Raw genomic sequence first — 23643 nt, forward strand, 5'->3', positions numbered from 1 at the left:
TCCTCTCCTCCGCCTCCTCCATCATCTCCTCCTCCTCTTTCTTCCTCCTGGTCGCAGTCTCCTCCCCCACAGCACCCCTTCCCCTGAAACCCCCCTTCCTTCCTGCCTCTCCCCTGCCCTGGCCTTCAGCATCACCCACTTCCGTATTTCCCCTTGGTGACCCTCCTCTGTTCCAGGAGTTATCATGCGCTGTTCATCTCCGTCTTTCATCCGTACTTAGCTGGTCGCCCACTTTTCCTTCCAACACTCACCTTCCCGTTGCCCAGTCTTTTTCACTCTCTAGCCTCCTGGTGGTCACCACCTACCTTAACCCGCCCTCTGCCCTCCTTTCTGAGATCTTTGCTGGCCTGGAGTGAGGAGACGGGGAGCCCCACAGGGGAAGGGCTTGCCCCTGACTCTGTGGCTCCTGAGCTAAGCGTGTGGCCTGCCCCTTGCTGGGGTGCGGCACAGGGGGATCCACAGAGACGTGGCCTCACCCAAAGGGTGACCGGAGCCCTTTAGCACCGGACAGCCTCGTGGGCCCAACTGTGAACTGGGTCAGGTCTAGCTGTCTCCTCCTCAAGCCTTACATTCATGGTGTCAGGAGTTACACTGGATTGACTTGAATCTGGACTCTATTCCCCAGAGCCAACTGACCTTTAAGATCTGAGTTTCCGAGTTACTAAAGTACACAACAGCAAGATGTCCCCCTCCCTGTTGGGGACAGAATTTAAACGTGGAAATGAGCAGATGTGTGCAGAAGGCTGGGGTTTACTGTAGTCCCTGAGATAAGGAACTTCCTGGGGACGGAGGGCAGTTGGGGGGTGTGGAATCGATGCCTAATAAATATCCAGTCACTACCAACAGAAAGGTTTCTTTTATTGCCACCGATCATCTGTGAACTTACAAATGCCCTTCTGGGGCCAGGAGTCTGCCGGCCTTCTTGGCTAAAAGTAACTGGGTGGTGTGAAGTCTGAATCTGAGCTCCCAGTGCTGTCCTTGTTCCTGCCAGGAGGGTCTGAAGCTGGGATCAGGACATCAGGATCTTGGGCTGTCTCTTGCTTAGGCCTAGCCTCTCAGAGGGCTCACAGCTGGCTTCTTACAGAACAGTCTTCCTGGAGGAGGGGGTGAGGGAGGGCTGGAGAAGTTCTCTCATCGGCCTGGTTTTCTTTGCATTTTGATGGGCTTGGACTTGAGTGATTAACAAGGCTGATTTAACTTAACAGGTGCTTGTGAAATTATCACCATCTCACTCTTAGCATATGTAAAAAAAATAAATCTTGCTCCTGAGAGACAGAGTTTTAAGAGTTCCACTTAGGGACTTAGCTCAGTGATGGGGAAATTCCTTTCCTAAAAGTGCTTGTTATCACACTGATGAGAGTTTCACACTGAGTTTCAGGAATCCTGGGTTCTGTTTTGGAGATGGCGCTAGACAACACACCTTTCCTCTGGATTTTCCTCCCTTTTCTTAAAGAGGAAGGAAACAGCTGCCAATTTACAATAGAAGTAGAAAACAAGAGGAAACAAAGAGTCTCAACATCCAGTAGAGCCAGCCTCTTTCTCTGCTGTGTCTGAGAAGAAATTGAGAACACATAGAGGGAAAAATGTAGTTTCTAACCTCCTTGCTCTGGTATTTTTCTTAGAAACATAAAAATCCCCGTGAATATTCAGCAGGTGTTTCTGACTTAACTAAACATTAGAATCAAGTGATTCTTTATCAACCAAAACTGGGGAAAGCCCTTAGGCAGTTAATAAGCAACAAAGGTTTCCCTTTTGCTTTTAGCTTAGCAAGTCAAGAGATAGAAAGATCACTAGAGATATCTGCGTGGCACTGAGTGTTTGGGACTTTCCTGCGCTCTTGGGATCTGTCCTGAGATACCTTCCTTTCCCCACCCACTGCAGTCTGCTGGCTGCTGTGTGATGCCTCAGGTTCTCCCAGTGACCGGCGTGGCCTGGGTGCTCGTGCACTGTGATCGTAAGTGCTGTCCAGCCGTCGTCATCTGTCATCATCAGCCGGTGAGATGAATGCTGACCCCATTCAGCAGATGAAGAACGGAGACTTGGAGAAGAGAAGTGGTCTGCCCGTGTGGGCCTTAATCCTCCGTGCAGCCGCCTCCAGCTTGAACTCAGGACTTCTCTGCTAGGCTCAAGTAGTTTCCAGGCCAAATCAGTGCTCAGGAAGGGAGAGGGTCCACTTTCCCCACTTGATTAGTTGCCCTCATATCTCCTAGGAGAGGAGACAAGAGTACAAAATCAGGGCTCAGAATGTGCTTCTACAGCTGAAAAATGTACAGGATCTCGGGCTGCCTCGTCCCACTGGGTTGGAATAAGCAGGATGAACACTATGTTTCAGATGCTGGGGTTCTGCCCATGACACCTGGGCTCCGATCCACCTTTTCAGTTATTAGGGTCATTGAGGTGCTAGGTGCTGGCCCCGATCTGTGGCAAAACGGCAGGCAAAAGGACTTCTGCATGTGGGAAGCTGAGTCAAGCCTGGAAGGGCTTCTTCCATCCTACCCCTATCCTATAATCTTACAGCCCCACGAGTGAGGCAGCAGGCAGTCTCCAAGCCGGGAGGCAGAAAAAACCTGTGTCCACCATGATTTTGACCCCAGAGAACCTACTTCCTGATCTTAGTATTGGCCTAACTCTTGGTAGAGGCAAGACAGATTAAATAAGAAGGATGAGGTGCTTGAGAAAAGCAAGGCAAAGTAAAGAGCATCAGTTTTAAAGGCTCTTTGCCATTTTTAAGATGCTCTTTGATCTGGCTTTCCTCTGAATAAAAGATGTAGGAGTTAAAGGAGAGTGAGCACGTTAAACTATTCAGCAAAGTACATAGTGCAGGGCTTGAAGGCAGGTGAAGTCTGGGTCCTTGGCTGTGAGACTTGAGTGCCATATCCAGCCTCTCTGGGCTTCATCTTTCTCCTCTGTGAAATGGAGATGGTAGCACCTCCTGTGGATGGCGTGGTGTAGGTGGTGGGGCTGCTGAAGTGAGCCGACAGCCCTACGGCAGATGACACACTGCTGGCCTCCTGAGAGGTGAGACGGTGGTACAATGGGAGAGGAAGGCACGATCGCAAAGGGTGTCCCAAGCCAAGAGCTGTCTGAAATGGCCCGAGACCGTGTGCGTGTGTTGAGGGAGTTTGAAGGTGTGATATTTATGCTGTATCTTCCTTTTTTCCAGGTTTGGACTTCCTAAAACATCCTTTCATAGTGGCCAAGCCCACCTGCTAATGGGACATCTGCCAGCTCCTCCCCCCGCACCATAGCGACTTTTGCAGAGTAGAGTAGTGGCCTCATCGCCCATCCATGCCAGCTGTGGCAGGACACAAGGAACAGCGGCAGCCATGCCTCCCCCTGCCCTGGCCACCCCTTGCCCTCCACGCTAACCTGCAAGGTGTGGATGCCTATGGGACCCCAGAGGATTGACTGTCTCATCTGGCTTTCTATCCCCAGTAATAAGCCCCCCAAGATGTCACTCGAGTGGCTAGTGGCCTGGAGCTGGTCCCTGGATGGCTTGAGGGACTGCATCGCCAGTGGCATCCAGTCTGTGCGGGATTGTGACACCAGTGCTGTGGTCACCGTGGCCTGCCTGCTGGTCCTGTTTGTGTGGTACTGCTACCACGTGGGCAGGGAGCAGCCACGGTCCTACGTCTCTGTGAACTCACTCATGCAGGGTGCTGATGCCAACGGGCTGCAGAACGGTTACGTGTACTGCCAGTCACCCGAGTGCATCCGCTGCACCCACAGCGAGGGCCTCAACCAGAAACTCTACCACAACCTGCAGGAGTATGCCAAGCGCTACTCATGGTCCGGCATGGGCCGCATCCACAAGGGCATCCGTGAGCAGGGCCGCTACCTGAGCAGCCGGCCTTCCATCCAGAAGCCTGAGGTCTTTTTCCTGCCTGACCTCCCCACCACGCCGTACTTCCCAAGGGACGCACAGAAACATGATGTCGAGGTGCTGGAGCGGAACTTCCAGACCATTCTGTGTGAATTTGAGGCCCTCTACAAAGCTTTCTCAAACTGCAGCCTCCCACAGGGGTGGAAAATGAACAGCACCCCCAGTGGGGAGTGGTTCACCTTTTACTTGGTCAATCAGGGCGTTTGCGTCCCCAGGAACTGCAGGAAGTGCCCACGGACGTACCGCTTGCTGGGAAGCCTTCGGACCTGTATTGGGAACAATGTTTTCGGGAACGCGTGCATCTCCATGCTGAGCCCCGGGACTGTGATAAACGAGCACTACGGGCCCACAAATATCCGCATCCGGTGCCACTTGGGTGAGTTGTGAGGACAGGGTCCCCGGGGCGCAGTCATGTCACAGCCTTTCTGAGCAGGGGATGTGAACGTCGGGGAGCTCAGACAGCTAGAATTACACGTTTGCTTCCTTGTGCTCTTATTAAAAATTGATAATCGCTGAGCGTGGTGGCGCACGCCTGTAATCCCAGCACTTGGGAGGCTGAGGCAGGAGGATCGCTGTGAGTTCGAGACCAGCCTGGGCTACGTAGTGAGTTCCAGGTCAGTCTCAACTACATAGTGAGACCCTGTCTCAAAAAAAAAACAAAATTGATAATCATATGTAAACAATTATGATAGCAGAAATTGCATCCCCAGTGAAACCTGAGGTTAGTATAAGCCCAAGCTTTTCCTTTTCCCTTTCTTTCCTTCCTTCCTTTTTTTTTTTTTTTTTTTTCAGCACTAGGGATTGAACCCAGGGCCTTTGCACTGAGCTACATCCCCATCCTTTTTTTATTTTTATTTTGAGACATGATCTTGGCAGCATTAATTGCCAAGTTGCCCAGGCTGGGCTCAAACTTGCATTCTTCCCGCCTCAGCTTCCTATAGCGCTGGGATTACAGATGTGAAGGTGCGCAGCACATCAGGCTTTTTCTTTTTTCCTTTTTGGGCAGTGCTGATGAAACCCAGGGCCTCGTGCATGCTCAGCACGTGCTCTACCCATGAGCCAGATACCCAGCCCTAAATCTCATTTCTGACAGCAGCCCGTAAGGAGACCATCCTGTGATGATGAAAGTGTTCGCTGCCCAAGGTCGCACCCACTAGCCTCGGTGACTGTTCAGTGCTTGAAATGTGGTTAATGCAAGTCTGGAAGGCAGATTTGTGGAAGAGTGCTTGCCTAGCCTATGTAAGGCCCTAGATTCTATCCCCAGTGCTGAAAACAAATGTACAAAATGGCCAGCACAGCTGAGTAACTACTTTTGACTTGAGCAATCATGGTCACATAGGGCTAGTGACCACTGTCTTTTTTACCATCGCTGTAGAGCCAAAGGTAGTTATAAAGATCACTGAGGACCTGAAGAAGTTCAAGACTGTGCAAGGTGCTTGCACTTCTTCAGTCACTAAGGAGGAGCTGATGCTTGGTGTTACGGGTGTTTTACTCAGATCCTGGCAAAATTGGTAATACATGTACTGTGTGTGGATACCAGTAGTTTTGCCCACAGCGTCTGGAGTTAAGTCACCTTCGTTTGCACCCTCGCCTTACCACCGGCTAACTGTCACTTTGGGCAGTGTGCTCATGCTCTGAGCCTCTGTTTCCTCTTCTGGAAAGTGGAGGTTGAAAGATTCTCCTACTTGGAGTTAGCCTGAGGATCCACTCTGAGTGTGTGTGTATTGAAAGTGTTTGCACAGCCTGGTACAGGGCCAGCCATCGGTAGTGGCTGGATACCAGCAGCTCCATCAGTAGGGCAGCAAGTCCTCCAGTGCTGCGAGGCCTGATGCCTGGGGAGTGGAGGTGGAAGGGTGGCTGCCGGATGGCAGCCTCGCTGGTGAGCGTCCTCATTGGCACAAGTCACGGCACCCAGCTTTCAGAAGCGCCACCACCGCCTTCGGGTGCGGGTGGAGAGGACAGCAGGAGGGTCCTTGTGTGGACTGCAGTGGGTCCATCAGTGTGTCCTCTGTGGTTGTTTTGTAGTCCTGCGGGTAGAACCCAGGTCCTTGAATCGGGGATATACCTGGGCCAAAGACTTGGCACTTCTACTTTTCCTCCCTAAGCCAGAGAGGATCAGGCTGATTTGGGAGGCGACTCTGAAGAGCTGTACCACCGAGCCACACCCTCAGCTCTTCTTATTTTGAGATGGTTTCTCACTACATTGCCAGGATGGCCTTGAGCTTGTGATGCTCTTGCCTCAGCCTCCTGAGTATCTGGGATTACAGGTGTGTGCTACCGTGCTGACTTCTTCAGTGTGCTCTGCGGGAAGCCTCAGGGCTGCCAGGGCGCGGTCAGAGCAGGGTACTGTAGGCCCCGCACCCCATCTGTACCCACAGGGGCTCTGCTCCCCCTGCTCTCTTCTGTGCTGTGGGTCCAGATCCTGAGTAGGATGTGGTTTGACAGGAGACTTTACTTATTAAAAAGAGAAGAGGGGAGTCGATGGAGCCGCTGACCTGGCATTGCAAGAGTCAGTGCCGGGCCGGGCAGGTGCAGTGGCAGGGTCTGGACTCATGGGCCGCTGTGAGCCTGGGCAGGTGGCTGAGGGTCTCCGGCCTGCAAAGTGGAGACTGAGTGCTTCAGGGCTACTGAGAGGGCTGGAGGAGTCACGTCTTACGTGGCCACTGGCACAGTTCCGGACGTGTGACAGCATTCGGTAAACAGTGTAAGTGAAGATCTGTGTGACATGGCCTGTGCACTTGGGAAACAGTGGGACAGGAGCAGGCGTGGGAGGCAGCAGACCCCAGCGCAGGTCCCACTCACCCCTGCTTGCCCGGTGCACCTCGCGTGGCCTGCACCTCCACCTCTCCCTAAGCTGGAGGGCATCAGACCTATCTGCGGCGCTGCCGTGAGGGGCAGATGTAGTAGGTGCGAACTACTCGGTAGACTGGGATGTCAGATAATCTGCAAGGCAGATGTTAACCCGAGTGGTGACCATGGTCAGTAACCCCTGGGCGAGGCGCCAGGGCACGCTCTGAGCAGCGGGCACACTCCGGACGGGGTGTCAGGGCAGTGGGCTGCCCTGGAGGGGTGCGGAGGAGCCAGGCCTCCCCATGCGGTCTTGTGGCAGCTGTGTCTGTGTTTTGCTGGTGTGGACTGAGGTTGGTAGGATGGTGGGAGGAGCACAGGGGGACTCAGTGCTGGGCAGGGCACTTGAGGCTGTTGGCAGTGGGGAGTGATGCTTTTCATTTCAGAGGTTTTCCTTTAGTTCCTTTGTTTTGTTTTTTGTGATTCTGGGGAGTAAGTCCAGGGCCTCGTGCATGCTAGACAAGCATTCTACCACTGAGCTGCATCCACAGCCCCTGCATGCTTTCCCGAAAGCTTCGTAAGGATGGCGAGGGAAAGGCGTTTGAGGATCGATGGGGTAGAGTTTCAGGCAGGTGTGTTGAGTAGGAAGAAAAATGGAGGCTTTATTTCCTGTGTGTTAATGTGCCTTGTACACCTGTATAACGTAAGCCTGTATACGTAAACACACCCATGTGGACCTCTTCACAGCCTGTCGTTTTCTTCTGGCCCAGCTAGTTAACTGCCGAACACAGTGCTGAGTGTTCCCTGTACAGCCAGGATCCTTCCTGGAAGCCGTCCCACTGGTGCGGCAGGTGCCCAGCCTGGAGGTCAAGTTCTCTCAGAGTTTCCTGCTTTACATGATCGGGCCCCTGTTAATGTGCACCCAGGAAGAAAGTGGAAGTGTGTTAGGTTCCTGTGACCACGTATGGTGACAGAGAAGGAATCAGGAGGGCAGAGGCGGAGGCAGAGGAGACACCTGCAGTCCCAGAGCTGCGTTCTGGAGATGCCAGTTCCTCCTCTCCTGCTCCTTGCTGGGTTGGGCAGTGATGGATGAACTTGTCCGTGAAGGCCATGGCAGCCCCCACCACGCCCCTCACTTACCCCTTCTGCTGGTTTGGTCCTCATTTGCTGAGCCCTGCTGTGAGCTGCCTCGAGGGGAGTTGTCACCACTCTATGTGGGACTACAGGACAACTCACGACCCAGCCATCACCCGGCAGGTTACACAGCGCTGAGATGTGGCCTCTGTGCTGCCCGACTCCCAGAAGCCACCTCTGAGACCTAGAACTTGGCAGGCAGCTGCCACTGGGGGGACAAACACCACACGAAAATGCATGCATGTGCTTAGCAAAGTCCGGCCCGCGAGCACAATCAGGAGCCCCTTTGTCTTTTCTGTAGACACTAGGTTTCTAGCAGTGGCTCGGGTGGAACCAGGATCAGCTCGAGTGTACCTGCCCCTCCAGTCTCCTGAAGCGGGGACCACTGGAGGCCAGAGCCCTTTCTCCTCCCTCTTCCTGCATCCTTCTGGGGTCAGTGGGATCGGAGCAGCAAGGCGTAAGCCATAGAGGGGCTATCCAAGGCTTGTCTCTGTCCCAAGGGTCCCCAGATAATCTGGGGCAGCCTTGCCAGCTAAGCCGGTTGTTGGGCCTTCACAGTGTTGGGCCATTGGCAGGCTGGAGCAGGATAAGGAGGACAAGAAGCGGGTAGGGCGTTCCTCTCTTGCACCACTTAGCGGCCCAGAGAAAGGGTGGGCTCCTTCTGAGACCCTGGGCTAGACTGTCCCTGCACAGAGCTCCACAGTCCTGAAGGCCTCTGCCTGTGCCAGCCCACACCGGCCTGCAGAGCACCTGCGGCTGGCAAGCTGAGCACCTCCACACCCTTCACGCCCCCAGCTGCGGGTGACGGAGCAGGAAATCACGGTTTCAGGGCCAGACGGATGGTCTCGGTTTCTTTAGTGAGATGAGCTGTTGAGAGTTAAAGCATGCTAACCCTGTGAGGTTGAGCAGTCAGCTCACTGCTGATGACCTGTACCTAGCAAGCAGATGTTATCACAGCACCCAGCTTCATGAGAGGCTGTTCTTTGGAACCAGATGGACTCAGGGCCAGTGAAGACTAACTAGTCACCTAGAAGATCACACAAACTGCTCAATTACTCTGTCTGGAATGATGAAGTGATGTCTGAAAAGTGTTTAATTAGCACAAATCTGTGTAATCAGTCTTTGGTTGTTGGTGACAAGGATAAAAGTCACATGGCAGCCTTGCCAGTTAATTATGCTAACGTGGCCTCTTTACAAATGAGCAAGGTAGCACTCTGAGAGGTTGAGTTATTTGCCCAAAGTCACACAGCACATGAGGGTCAGCATCCGAAGGGTAGTCTGCTCAGGTGCTCCACTAGTGGTGCCAGGAAAGTGACACTAAGAGCTCCCATCCTTGGGCCTCCAGTTGCTTTTAAAGGTGGAAACGGAAAGAGGTAAGCACCCCACAAACCTGTGTTTTTAAACGCAATGGAGGCAGCCGTAGGGATGGGTGAGCAGTTACTGGACAAGGCAAGTTTGAGCCTGGCTTCCTTGATTTCCTGGGATCCAGGAGTCTCAAGGGTGGAGCATGAGCCTCAGGCCTGGCTTTCATCAAGGAGAACAGGACTAGGATGATGGAGGCCATGGAAACAGTTTGTGCCCGATGGGGACTCTGGTGCACAGCCTGCATTTGCCTTAGCAAACTCCCTACTCCCATACAGGCATCCCCATCCAGGTGAGCTGCTAGGACAGAATACCACGGACCAGGTGACTCCAAACCAGAGATGTATTTCTCACTCTTCTGAGGCCAGAAGGCCAGGTCAAGGTGCTGGCAAATTGGGTATCTGGTGAGGCTGAGGTCCCACATCTGATTCGTAAATGATACGTATTTGCTGTGTTCTCAAGGGGCAGACTCCCTCACATCCCGTTTATAAGGGTATCCGTCCCGTCCTCAAGGGTGCCTGCCCTCAAGATGTCATCTCCTCCCAAAGCCCTGCTTTCTAATACTGATATCTTAGGGTTTCAACACAGGAGCTGTAGGGGACACAGACGTTCAGAGCTGTGGAAGCTGAAGGCCTCCCAAAGTGACTTCACTCTCTTCTGTGTTCTCCCACTAGGTCTGAAAACTCCCAGTGGCTGTGAGCTGGTGGTGGGAGGTGAGCCTCAGTGCTGGGCAGAAGGCCGCTGCCTCCTCTTTGATGACTCCTTCCTGCACACTGCATCCCATGGAGGTAGGGATCGGCCTTCCTCATTGCCTTTTTTTTTTAATCAACAGACTGTGTTTTAAGATAAATTTTAGGTTTCCAGAAAAAACCAAGTATGTGCCTTCCCATCCACCCTCCTCAGAGAATGCGTGCGCATACACACACGTTTAATTTCTAAGTCTGTAGTAATGGTATAATTGACACATTATCACCTGAAGTCCACAGTTTACATTAGGGTTCATTCTTGTTTGTTTTTCAGTACCGGGGATTAAACTTGGGACTTTGCACTTGCAAGGCAGGCAGCAGAACCATTGAGCTAAACCCCTGGCCCAACATTAGGTGTTATTCTTGAATTTCCCTCTGGGGGTTGGAACAAGTATATGTCATACAGAGTAGCTTCCCTGCTATATTAGTCATCTTTCCATTGCTAGAATAAAATACCTAACACAGCTTAAAAGGAAGAAAGGGTTATTTCGGCTCATGATTTCAGAGGGTTCAGTCCATGGTCAGCTGGCTCCGAGGTAGGAATCATATGACCAAAGGGTGGGGTGGAGCAGAGCCGCTCACCTCATGGCAGCCAGGAAGCAGGGAGCAATGGGACAGCCAGAGAGAGAGGAAGGGGCTGGAGATAAGCACACAGCCTCCTGGGTCACGGCCCCAGTGACCTGCTTTCTCCATCTAGGACTCACCTCTTTAGCAGGATAATCAGCTGTTGACTCATCCACACGAGTCCCCACTTCACAAAGCCCCACTTCAGAACTGAGCCTTTTGGGGAGGACACTCCATATTTAAGTCATAACAATTGCCGACAGTGTCCTCTGTACCCCACCCAGCCAACCCTGCCTCCATCTTCCTGATCCTTCTCCCCGCCTTGCTCAGAAGCCATATGCACATTTCCAGTCAGAGAAGGGGGGTCTTCTCATCTTCTAGTCCAGGCCCCTGTGCCAGGGTCTTGGCCTCAGCAGGCTGAACCTCGCTCTCTCCTGCAGGTTTGGCCGAGGATGGCCCACGGGTGGTCTTCATGGTGGATCTGTGGCATCCCAACGTTGCAGCTGCTGAACGGCAGGCCCTGGATTTCATCTTTGCCCCAGGACGATGAGAAAATTACCTGTGCAGGAGCTGGTGAGGGGCAGGGAGCCCAGGTGGCCACAGGATGGTTCAGCCATGCCCGAGCCTGGATTCCATGCCCGGAAACCTATCTCATTGGAACCCTCTCCTTGGGTTTCCTGTCATATGGGATCCCTCTTTCCTTTGGATATTGTAAATGGGAAATTTTCAGCTTGTATTTCCTTTGATTTCAGTCATTGCTCTGGAGATTGCTTTCTGGCCTACCAGTGCATCCTTTTGACTCTGACCAGTGACTTGGTACCTGTTGGTCTTGTTCCATTGCTACATGTTTTTTTTTCAGTGTTCTGAAATAGAGTAACCAAACAGTTTCCAGTCTGAATGTCATCATGTAAAACTTCTTGTAGTCATCTTCAAAGGAAAAACAGAACACAAGCCAGAGAGCTGGAGAGCTTGCCTCTGATGCTGGCGTACAGGAGGCCTTTACTACCCCAGGCAGGGACAGTTTGGGTCCGTGCTCCAGGCCGGCTTCGTTAGTGTGGGGAGGGGCTGCCGGACACTGTGAGAGCTGGTGTGCGGAGTCAGGGCCGGGGAGACCGACACCATCACTGTCTCGCTCCAGACTGTCAAGTCCCAGCCGGCAAGAGTGCTGGGCTGCAGTGACCAGAGGCCTTTCTGTGACTGCGCTTTCCAACTGAGCTGAGGCCTGTGTCCTGAAGAGTAAGGCCGGGGCTCCCCCAAGTCAGCCACAGAATGGGATCCATTTACCTCACTGCCCACAGAGCCTACTGCCACACTGGGCCTTGACGCTTCCCGCTGTAGGTGCTTTGAGTCCAGAGTGGTGGAGGTTACACTGTCAGGTGGGCTAGTCAGAGCTATGCTGGGCCTCGTGATTGCCTGATGACAGACATTCCAGGAACACCCTTCCCTGGCAAACTGGAGTCCTAAGTCTGGTGGTGTCTGACTTGCTTTGCAATTCTGTTTCCTGATTTTCACTTACCCGTCTTTAGGTAAGTGTTCCAATGCTACAGTTGGAGACAGTAGAAGGGCCAATCCTGGGTCTTTCTCGTTGCACGGGGATATGTGCACTTCGTCATAGTAACCCAGGCCAGTATATACAAGGAGCCCTGGTCCCTGTGCTGGCTTTGTGGTCTCCTGTGAAGGACACTCAGATCTTATTCCAAAGCAAAGGGCCCCCACAGGCCAGTTTGAGGTCCTCAGTCAACTAAGTCGCTCCTGGCCACATTAGAGATGCCTTTTGGAAGTGTCCAGCCTCATTCTAGCGAGCCTCGGAGTGGATGGAACGTACTGCTGTCACGGGCCCTGAAGTGGTGTTTCTGTCTGGTGCAGACCCACAGCTGCTGGGAGAGGCAGCTCTCGGAAACACCATCTGAAATGTACTAGGTAGTTAGCAGCCCGTGTGCACAGGTCACGTCTGTGGTTGAGTTTTAAAACATCTACCCAGATATGTTCCAGTAACTAGAACGCAGAAAATGGCGGAAATTTCCAACACACCTGAAGTCTTCGTGCCCATTCAGTCTCTTGTTACAGAACCACTCAGGTGCATGACTTCTACACTTAGTGACTGTTCTGCTCCATGTTTACAAAGCCACCATCCAGTTCCCCGCCCCCGGTCCTTTGGGACCTGGCTGCCACACTCAAGTGGCACGATTGGGGAGCAGAAGATAAATAAAGGATCTTGCTGAAAACCAGAGTAACGTGGTAAAGTCGTCTGTTGGAAGGAAGATGGGGCCTGTGTGTAGCTTTTGGTTGGTGAATCCTGTCATGGAGACAGCTGGGCCACCACAGCGGATGGTGAATACCAAAGGAAGCCAAGTGTGCTTCTAAAATTATGTGCATGGGGGCGCCGAAGTTTAGCTCAGTGGTTTCGCAGCCTGCCTCACAAGCACAAGGTCCCAAATTCAATCCCTGGTACCAAATAAATGAAATAGTGTGCATGGGGCAAGGGACTTGCGCTCACCTTTGAAATACTAAGGAGCTACAGATAACAAGCAGGCAAAAGTAGGACTTTGGTTTTGGTACTGCTAAGGATTTGAGACTCAGCAGCAGCAGTTCACTCCCTTGTCACTTTGGGCAGGTCCTTGACCTTGTAGAGCCTATTTCCTCCTCTGTACAGATAGAACACAGCACGTAAGGGCCTGCAGTGGCGGAAGTAGCTCCTTACCTGCCACAGCAACATCACGGGGTAGAGAAACAGGCACAGGAAGAGTAGTCCATTTCCTCCCTTTGTCTTAGAAGAGGGGTCTAAGTGATGCTGGAGGCCAGGAGCCCCGGCAGCAGCCTGGCTCCTGGCATTTTTGCAAGCACGCCTAGTCCCGGCAGTACTCCCAGCCGGGCTGCTGACACAGGTAGAAGAAAAGCGCCTTTCGCGTGAGACAAAATGTTTCTCACCCTCCTAGTGTGTGCACTGCCAGCTAGGCAGTTGCTCAGGTAATTTATGTGTTCCAAGGGATGCTCAAGGTGAGGAAGGGGCACCAGCCACCCCAAGTGCCTGTCAGATGCGCCTTGTGCCCTTGTAGTCATGGCCAGCCCAGAACTTGATTTGCATATGGCCACTCCCAGCTCTCCTGACCCTGAGCCTTTCCTCCAGGTACCTATTTGTCATCCCCCGGAGTCACACCTTCTCTGGGTTGTCTTTGGTGACAGTGATCAGCATGTAACTCTGAGTGCCCTATAGCACATCGCTGGGGAAAGGAAAGGCCCACCTGATCCACTGCTCCTGGACAGAAATGCTGGTGCGCAGCCGTCCCAAACCATCTTCTTTCTGTGTGGTGGGAGTGGGGCCCAGGCAAGAGTATTTTTGTAACTTATTTCCTGTCATCGTTCTAATATGTAGCTGGGGCTGAGGTGACTGCTCTGAGTAGCAAGGACAGTAAGGGCCTAGAACGAGCCAGTTGGAGTCAAGCCCGGGCTGTGTGATGCTGGGCAAGCCCCCAACCCTGGCATCCAGAAGACCGCGCGGTTTCAAACCCTTCTTGCCAACCAGACCCTGAGCAACTTCCTGCAAGAGTGCAGTAGCCCTGTGCTCAGTGCTTGGGTTTTTAAAGTCTGCTACAGCTTCAGCTCCAGGCCAGGCCAGTCAGAGCTCCCTAAGCTCCTGGCCACCCTATCAGGTCTGGGCTGGGCTGTGATACAAGTTCTTTGCTTGGCACTGTTAAGGAGAGGCAACTTTTCATGGGGTGGCATTGGGGACTGAGTGGGAAGAAAACCTGAGAGTGAGCCCCACAGAGGCAACCAGGTCCCACTCTGTACAGATGATCATCTGGATCCTGAGTGCAGCTTTGCCTGAAGCTGGATCGGTCTCTGGGCTTTTCAGTTTCATGAGCCAATAAACTCCCTTTTTTATTTTTGGTACCCGGGATCGAACTTGGGTCCTCGTGCTTGCGAGGCAGGAGGTGGAACCACTGAGCTAAATCCCAGCCATCGCTTTTTTATTCTTTTTTTTTCTTTTTATTGAGTTTATTGGTACAATCTAGGTATACAGTACAGTTACATTCATTATTGGGATCGCTTTTTTATTCTTAAGCCATGTTGGAGCTGTGATTTCTGTCCTTTGTCACCAAAAAGTCCTAATCCATACTGAGTTCCATCTAGAAAATGGACTGGCCTCATGCCTCCTTTCATAGGCTTAAAGTGGGTTTTGGATAATCAGATAATACCTTGTCAAGTTCTGGGAGGGTGGGCGGTACCCAAATGTATTTTTTGGAATGTAAACAGGAATAGCAAAAGCCAAGAACAAAACGCCTTTGTTTTCTTCTTGTGATCCTGGTGATTGAACCCGGGGCCTCACATGTGACAGGCAAGTGCTCTACCACTAAGCTACGTCCAGCACCTTTTATTTTAAGTTGTCCGGGCTACCCTTGAACTTTCTATCCTCCTGCTTTGACCTCCTAAATAGCCAGGACTGCAGGTGTGTGCCACTGTGCCTGGCCAAAATGCCGTTTTTAATGATCAGTTTGCCCACTGCCAGCCACCTCCCCTAACAGCTGACTCTTGCTAACCAGATGTAAACAAAGGGAACGGGACAGAATAAGGCCACATATTTTAGAGCTTCTGACTGATGGCAGCAAAAATACTCCAGCAGATTGTAACATTAGGTGACAGGAGGCAACACACACCGGGACTGGATTACTTCCCGCCCTTTCCTGAGGACACGTATTGGTTCTAACTTCTTGCTACCTGCCCTGCCCAGCCCTGCCACGTCCATGTATGAGCCACCCCAAAATTCCCATGCACATAACACATGGAAGAGCCAGGCTCGGCCTGCTTGGTGGGACAAGGTCATTTAGCCAGCTGGACGGAGCTGGAACCGGAAGCCAGTTATGCAAGGTTGCTGCTTGGTGCGATTGGCCCAAAGTGGGTTCCACAACCAGATTCAACCAGCCTCTTATCAAAAATATTGGAAAGAAAATGTGTGCACTAACACGTACAGACTTGTCATCGTTCCCTGAACAGTACAGTAAATAGTAAACAACTATTTCCATAGCGTTTACATTGTAGGAGGTAAGTAATCCAGAAAGGATTTGTCTGTGGGAGGAAGTGTGCAGGTTATACACAAATAACCACCGTAAAGCACTTGTGCAGCCTCAGAGTTTGGTATCCACAAGAAAATCTGTCCTCGCAGATACCCAGGGACAGCTGTGTGTCTGCAGGTCTGGACACACACCGGCTTCATTCTGGTGTGCAGAGGGACCCTGAAGAAGCTGGCTGCCTTCTCCACACGTTCCTGGAACCTCTTTTCCTGAGTGCCCACAAGAGGCCCACCCTTGCGTACATCACTTTCTCCTCTCTGCTGAAAGAAAGTAACTGTTCCAGCTTCTATGGCAGGAAGGTGCAGAGCAGATGTGGACCCCGCTCCGGCACTCAGGCCCCTGTGCCCTGCTGCTGTGGCTGGCACCAGCTGGGAAGGCTGGGAGGGCAGTGGAAGGCGGCGCCTGTGAGCAGCCAGCTCGGCTCAGCCCCTGCCGAGCACTCTGCCTGGCCACCAGGAGCACGGCTGCTACTAGTGTGGACCCGAAAACATACTGGCAGCCCTAAAACAGCCTCTGGCTTCCTACTGCCTTCCGAAAAGCAGCCTGGGGGCTGGGGATTTAGCTCAGTGGCACTGCATCTGCCTTGCAGGTGTAAGGTCCTAAATTCAATCCCTGGTACCAAAAAAAAACAGCCTGGATTTCTGGATCACAGCAGCCACAGCTCAGTTCCATTCAGACATTTGGAGATAAGCTTTTTTCACCTTGAAGCCCTTAGAAACTTCGTCTAAAGCTTCCCAAACTAAAGGAGTATGTTGGGAAAAGATGCAGTCTTTTTCCCTAAGCTACGCTGACAGATGTTGCTTTTGCCCCCTACCTTGCCGTCTCCTCACAGAGGGGTCTCGCGGCAGTCAGGATGGAGAAGCAGAGCCAGGGACAGGTACCGCTTGTCCTGCTCCCTGCCCAGGAGGAATCCATTCAGGCGTACGTGTCTGCGCACTTGGGTCCAGCAGGCGGTGTACTCCCGCTGTATGTCACCGTGCCTGTCCGCCGTCGGTCCCCTGCTCACTCCGTGAGCTCCTCGGGAGCAGGAATCTCCTTGGCTCCTTTCCCACTGCAGACTGCCTGTAACCAAGCAGGCTCACTGCGTCCGCTCCCGGCCTCCTGCTTGAGCGCTCATTCCTCAGATCTGCCCTTGGTGCAGCCCTTGCCGGCTCCAGGACACTGACCCTTCCACCTGGACAGCTGCAGCCTGTTAGTGCCTTGCTCTCTCTTGCTGGCTTCTCACCTGGCAAGAGCTGGGGACTCCTGCTGAGAGAGGCAAGCCATCCTGCTTAGTCTCCCCTTTGCCTGGCACCTCTTCTGCTGTCCACCGGGCACTCCATGCTGCACTCCTTAAAGAGGGAGGTTGGAGGACCAGAGTAGACAGCAAGTTTGCAGATGGATGTTTTAGTTTCCTGTGGCTGCTGTAACAAAATGCTATAAACTTGGTGGCTTAAAGCAACTGAAATTCATTCTCCGTTCTGGAGGCCCCAAGATTCCACATGACCTCTGCAGGCGCCAGGACAGAATCCATTCCTTGCTTTTTCCAGTATCTAGTGGCCTCAGGCTTCCTAGACTTGTGTCCCTTCCATCTCTGCCTCCCTATTCACATGGCCTTCTCTGGGGGGCACATTTCTGTCGGCATCACCCGTGGACACTCTGTGATGGCATCTGTAGCCGGCCGGGCTGGATAATCCTGATAATCCTCCATCGTAAAATCCTAACTCCATCACACTGCACAGACTACCGCACCAGGAGCAGGAATGGGGACCTGTCTTAACCCTCTGCCCTGAAGCAGTGGAGGATGTGTCCGTGCTGACCCACTTAGGGTCTCGGCAGTAACTGGATGGAGTGGGAGGGGCATCTCAGCCACAATGGAAAGGAGCACACGGGTAAAATGCAGCAGAGAGCTGCCAGCAAGGGTGACTGCAACACAGTCCTAGTCTCCACTTGCTGCCACTACCCATGGCGCCTACTGTTGAGGGGAGGAGAGCAGATGATGCTCAGATGCCTCCCTCCTTGCAGACTCCAGGAGGCAGACTGATTAGGCTGTTTCCCTGGGGTCCAGAGGTTCTTTCCCAGTGGGAATCTGACAGCTGCTATTAATCTCTCCTGGGAACGTGATCCTTGCTGTTCACAGGTGGTAGCAGCAGGGACTGATCCAGAACAGAGCCTCTCAGCCCTTCCCTCCTGTGTTGTCAGCTGTGCGGCCTGCGGTCTGGGTTGTAGTGGCACTCTGGATGTCAAATGTGACAACAGGGCAGGCCATCCTGCAAATGCCTTCCTCCCACACCCACAGAAGGGTGCAGTGCTCAGTGCAGCAGGACAAAGCTGTCAAGGCCGCACGGAGCTGCTGTTCTGAGGGCACCTCACTCTCAAGAGGTTAATTTTGAGCATAATGAGCCTGGACCTATGAGTAAGCCACATCTTCAGAACACCCCCCGGGGCCTTCAGATATTGGAACAGGAAGCTGGGATTTCAGTGTTCATTTCCCAGCAGTCTCCAGGCCACAGTCACCAGGATCTGAAGATTCTGGCCCAGCCGCCAGGCCCCCGGGGCCCTAAGTGGACTAAGCGGTGCCTCTGCTGTGGAAACAAAGCAGGACCAAAGCTTTAAAGCCAAGAGGACGGCATCCTGTTTCAGGACTTGACTTTTTAAGTTAAGTGCTGCTGGATACGCTTTAGGGACCCCCTTTCCATACACAAGAGACGGGATACAGAAGCTTCCATCTTGGCTTTGGAAGAAGGTTCACAACACAAATGCATGAGAAAGCTGTCCTCTCTGGTCTGGCACTGGGGACACCGATGGGAAGACTGGCGCCAAGGGCCTCAGACACTTCAGGGGCGGAAGCCGCTCCACGTGCCCACAGGCTGTGTAATCAGAATGTGAAGGGCCCTCTCCCCTCCTCCTGCACCTCATCCCTGGGGGGGTATCCTAGGGCCACCTAGGAGGTCTGGCTGGGACCTCTTCCCTGCTACTGCCTTGCCTCCAGCCTCTACAGATGTTTCCTCAGACTACAGGGAGAGACCCGAGCCCGGAGGCTTCTACTGAGTCACTGGCCCCCACAAGCTGGCACGGTGGTATGAGGGAGGCTGACCGCAGGGTCTGGGGGCACTGTGGGGAAAGCCTGTTCTCAGACGAGGGTGCCATGCCACGGGAGCACCCGGGATGCTGGAGACTGAAGAGATACCGGGGAGGGCCTGGAGAGCAGCAGAGACCCAGCTGAACATTCACTGCAGCTCTGCTCTGGAACTTGTGGAAGGAAACTGCGGGAGGGTTCCGTGTTTCCTTGTCTGGCCCGGTTCACCGCAGAGGGATGCAGGTGACTTTGCTCCCCGCCGAAGCTGTCTGAGCGCAGTGTGCCCTGCTACAGCTCTGTGGGTACTGGGTTCATGGATGGGAGATGGGTCACCTACAGCTGCACAAGTTACACCCGCCTCCAGAGAGGCGTCATACACACGTTTATCACCCGGCGCTTTCCAAGGGCCAAGATGCTCAGAAGTGGCTTGGGTTGGGGTCTGGTTTGGTTTCCTCTGCAGCTGCAGTCAGGCTGTGGCTGGGGCTGTGATCTGAGGCTTGACCACTGCTGGAGGCCCTGCAGGTGCTGCGGCTGCTGGCCGGAGGCCCGAGCTCCTTACCGCCAGGCCTCACATGGTGCTGCTCGCACATCCTCAACACGTCGCAGCCAGCTTTCCCAGGAATGAGTAAGCAGAGACAAAAACTTCCTTGTGCTCTGTAACCCACCCTCAGAAGTCAGGTCCACCATCTTTACCCCCTTAGCTGCAAGTGAGTAAGTACAGCCCACACTCAAGGGAGGGGACCAAGACTGCGAACTTGCAGTGAAGAATTTGTGGACAGAATTTAAAATGAGCCCCGCGTGTGGATTTTCATTCTTCGGTGCTTGTGATATCTGTGACATGCTCTTTACTTGGTTAAGCCTCAGCTTTGGAGGAAGCTTTGTTTAGAAACAAGTGCACTTCGTATTTAAAAATTTTTTAAGCTTAAAGCCACCCTATTAGATGGAAAGACCATTTCTGAAAGCAGACCAAATAAGATTAAGATCTGCTGGTGGCTTGGACGTCCAGGGAAGGGCTGAGGGACAGCCCAGAGGCATTTTTGTAAAACAGTCCTCAAACACAAGAAATTAGCTGAGTACGGAACAGCTCTGGGCTCCAAATTCTGTCTACATTTCAATACACAGCAGGTTGTAATTTTACCAAGTTCAAGAATGAGCCTCAGTCAGCGTGGCTGGTTATAGATACCCCCGTGACAGGAAAGGAATGAGCCGTGTGTACCTGTCCTGGGAAGGCCCCTGGGGCTGGCACGGAAGCGTTAATGAACCGTTTCCCGGGAGGACCATCAGAGAGGCAGACAGCGCACACTTATCCCGGCTCGAGGCAGGGTCCTCCTCTACCCGACACGGTGACCATCTCTGGCTGGCCCGTGGCTGGAGGAGCGCCACAGGCCTGGCAGGCTCCCTGGGGTGTGGCTGCAGCTCCTTACCTGGCCTCACTGAGTTCAGGGAAGGAGAAAAGGGTCCCTGGAAAAAAATGCATGGCTGGCCCTCTGTACCATGTAATCTGTATCTAAGAACTCAACTACCACAGAGCAAAGATCCTATGGGGAAAAAGTATCTGTTCCAGACATGTGCAGATGATTCCTTGTCATTATTCCTTAATGCAGTTCAGCGACAGCTTCCACAGAACTCACACTGGATTAGGTATCATGAGTGATCTAGAGATGATTTAAAGAGCACGGGAGGATGTGCTGATTTTACGAAAATACTATGTGATCTGGTACACAGGCCTGCAATATCCTTAGATGTAGATTTTCGCATCCATGGGGGATCTGAGAGCCAGTCCACTGGTACTAAGGGCTGACTTTATACACGCACAGACACACATACTGATAGTCACCTGAACTTTCTCACTGGAAAGGTTACAATTATTCATGGTTTCTGACCATTTTATTTTTAGCCCTTGGAAACTTGTCTCAAGAAAAGACACATTACAAATGAGATATTGGGGCCGCGGATTTAGCTCAGTGGTTCTGGCACCTGCCTTGAAAGTCCAAGGACCAGAGTTCGATCCCCGGTACCAAACAACAGTAACAACAACAAACTGAGATACTGTTCATTGACATGAGATCAGTTAACATCGTTTTCGGCACTTCAGGTCCTGGCAGTAAACACTCAGCTGAGATTCAGCCGCAGTCTGCATCGCACCATCACAAAAGGCCCGATTAGCAGTGGCGGCGCCAATGGGTCCGGAGACACAGGGCCGCATGCCGTTCCCTCATCACAGCCATTGCTGGAGGGCGCAGCCCTACTCTACCCCGTCTTGGACGCTCCTGTGTGGAACGCTCACCAGACACAGACAGAACACAGCCTTTCCTTCCCAAAGGCAGCACAGACCAATTCCCCACGACCCTCCCTCCTGTAATACGGTGACCTCTGTGGCCCCAGCTCCTGCCTGCCCCGCTCAGGGACGCCCTGAGGCACGGTCGTGGGGACAGCCCGGTAACAGACTCACCTCGTCGCAGTGCAGCCAGGCCCCACACACCCACCCGGTTACAGGGCTGAGAACCCACGCGGCACACTGAGCGCCGCCCTGCAGTGCTGCGGCAGCCGTTCGGGGTGGAGCAGAAGCGGCAGGAAATACTAATGCCTCCAGGTGTGGCGGCGGAGGACGGGGAAACCACCCTGAACCTCCCTCACACGAGCAGGCAAGATGCCCTCTTGGCCCGGTGCTGCTGCCATGACTGAGTCCTGTGCCGTGTGCACCGTGTGCAGACCCAAGAACAGCCCCGGGCACGCACCCCGGTCTGCACAGGGGTCACCGAAACCCAAGCAGCATGCTCCTTAAAAGGGACTACTCCAAGGAAAATAAAATATTACAAAAGGCAGAGCTTCCTCTACGGGTGCCGGCTCGGGTGGGCTGCGACCTGGCTCACAGCAAGTTCACCCCGTGCTTTAGCAGCTTCTGCTTGGCTTTGCCCGCGAGGCTGAAGGCTCCGTCCTGTGGGTTCGGGAAGCCGGAGCTCCGGGAGGCGGCCATCAGTGGCTGGAAGTAGGTCTCTTGGGCAGGGCTGCAGCAGGCGTACACAGCCGTGGAGGCGTTCCTGTCAGAAAGGGAAGCAGACAACGGCCCCAGGGGGCCGGCAGGAAGCTTGGCCAGGGGCATCGGGAAGGCGGCCCTGGCACAGCAGCACGCCAAGGGCCATGGTGCGCGGTGTGTGGCTCAGGACTCGCTTTATTCGCCCGAGTCTCAGGCCTCCGTAACAACAGTCGCCTTCCCTTGCTATCTCAAACCGTGTCCCCGCAGGGCCTCAGTTTCCCATTTAGCATGCGTGGAGTCAGGGACCACTGAAGCTCCTCTCCCTCAGACTGCTCTCGTGGTGAGAAGCGAGAATTCTATCCTTTTCTGGCTTCTCCTGCGGGACCTCTGGGCCTGAAGGGCCGGCTAACTTGGGCAAGCTCGTCACACAGCCAAGAGAAGCACTGTGGCCTCGGGGTCGTAAGGGCAGGTCCGGGTCAGAGGCTGGGTGCGAATCCCAGCGCCACCTCGTACCCATGTGGGCTAGGCTGGGTTACTCCACCGCTCCAAGCCCTAGCTCTGTCATCTGTACAATGGGTCTGTCTGGTATGTCTCTCATTGAGGGTTTGTTGAAGAGATTACGTAGTAGAAATGGATGTAAATTGTGCAGCACAGGGGAGTGGGTAAGAGAGGGCTGCTGCGGTCTCCACTGCTGTTATGGAAATAACCTCCCACCAAATCCCTTGAGCTACGATCCCTTTCGGCCCCAGGAAGGTGAAATGCTGCAGCTGCGAGAAGGCTGGTGGAGCAGATGCTGACATTTTACTTGCTGCCACCTCCCACGAGACAGCCTCATCCCAACACAGCCAAGTCCCAAACCAGTGCCGCAGACGCGGCTCACACCCAGGCTGCCAGCCCGGGGCAGCTCTGAGGTTCAGCTAGAAAGGCTCACTGATGATGGGAAAAGCGGCGAGGGGCCAGCTGGGGCAGCCTGGCAGGTGACAGGGCACCAGAATGCACCGCACGGAGGTTCCTGTGTGCCTCAGTGACCGGGGGCCCAACACACCCAAACCGCCTCTCAAACTGAAACTTATGAGGGGAAGGTATACACACGAGTCACAGAGGGCTGGGTTCAAATCCTAGCCCTGCCGTGCAGTATGAATGCTGATTTGATTGGTGCATCCATTGGCTCGTCTAAGAACTGAGTAAAGAAATGCACTGGACCGATTGTTCCCAAGGCTAAACAGAAAATCATACGCGCCCTCTCTGGCCATCGCTCTTGCCTTATTTTCTGCTGTTTCATAAGAGACGCATACAGACAGAACAAAACAATTTGGTTGGTTAAATACTGTACATTACAATAATCACTTACAGACCTATATCTATGCAATGGCGTGAGAAAACCAACTGGGAAACAGTACATTAGTACAGTCGTTTTTCCTGGAAGAAAAACTATAAGCTAATTAAAATAAAAACACTTCAGGCCTGGCATGATGGCACACGCCTATAATCCCAGCACTCGGGAGGCTGAGGTAGGAGGATCGCTGTGAATTCGAGACCAGCCTGAGCTACATAGTGAGTTCCCGGTTAGTCTCAACTACATAGTGAGACCCTGTCTCAAAAAACAAAAACAAAAACAAAAAATAAATAAATAAAAATACTTCTAATCCCCATTTTAGGGTTAGAAATCAAAACCCGGAGTAACACACAGCAAAGCAGAAATGTGACTTTTTTCTTGGGCATGGAGGGATGGAGGGAAGAAAATACCTCACTTTATGGATTTCTGAGCACCCTGAATTTATTTTTAATGTGAGTATGTACTGCTTTTTTTAATCTGAAAGACAACAATAATTCCAGCATCACTTCAGGCAAGGACACACCCTGGAATGGGGGTGACTCCATTACAGTGAGGGTTTCTGGGTTTTGCCCTGATGGACCTGAGTGTCTAAAGCCAGCAGGGACCCAGAAAATCCCTGATGTGAATGCAGGAGAGCAGATACAGGAGGGCCTCGAACACAGGAAGCACAAGGCTCTCCCCTGGGGGCTGACACACTGGCGGCCTGGCCCAGAGGGGTTCCCGCGAG

At 53.0% G+C, this 23643-nt stretch overlaps 2 protein-coding genes across 8 annotated transcripts in view; one reads left to right on the forward strand and one right to left on the reverse strand.

Moving 5' to 3' along the window:
• Window positions 1–12471, forward strand: part of Asphd2 (aspartate beta-hydroxylase domain containing 2) — a 13969-nt gene extending 1498 nt beyond the window's left edge. For 2 of the 5 annotated variants that reach the window (XM_010603693.3, XM_010603695.3), the window contains exons 2-4: window positions 3164–4259; window positions 9841–9954; window positions 10917–12471. In XM_010603693.3, coding sequence (XP_010601995.1) covers window positions 3383–4259; window positions 9841–9954; window positions 10917–11026 — 1101 coding nt within the window. In that variant the 5' untranslated portion in view covers window positions 3164–3382 and the 3' untranslated portion in view covers window positions 11027–12471. Of the gene's footprint in view, window positions 1–1862; window positions 1996–2030; window positions 3019–3163; window positions 4260–9840; window positions 9955–10916 lie in introns of those variants that run through there. The other 3 variants (XM_010603691.3, XM_010603694.2, XM_010603692.3) reach the window with 3 other exon arrangements.
• Window positions 12472–14520: 2049 nt separating this feature from the next.
• Window positions 14521–23643, reverse strand: part of Hps4 (HPS4 biogenesis of lysosomal organelles complex 3 subunit 2) — a 31977-nt gene continuing 22854 nt past the window's right edge. For 2 of the 3 annotated variants that reach the window (XM_010603698.3, XM_010603697.3), the window contains one exon: window positions 14521–21644. In XM_010603698.3, the coding sequence (XP_010602000.1) occupies window positions 21473–21644 (172 nt within the window). In that variant the 3' untranslated portion in view covers window positions 14521–21472. The remainder of the gene's footprint in view (window positions 21645–23643) is intronic. The other variant, XM_010603699.3, reaches the window with a different exon arrangement.

Source organism: Fukomys damarensis, unplaced genomic scaffold (assembly GCF_012274545.1).
Source record: "Fukomys damarensis isolate Sample0158 unplaced genomic scaffold, DMR_v1.0_HiC HiC_scaffold_12, whole genome shotgun sequence".
Classification (NCBI taxonomy): Eukaryota; Metazoa; Chordata; class Mammalia; order Rodentia; family Bathyergidae; genus Fukomys; species Fukomys damarensis.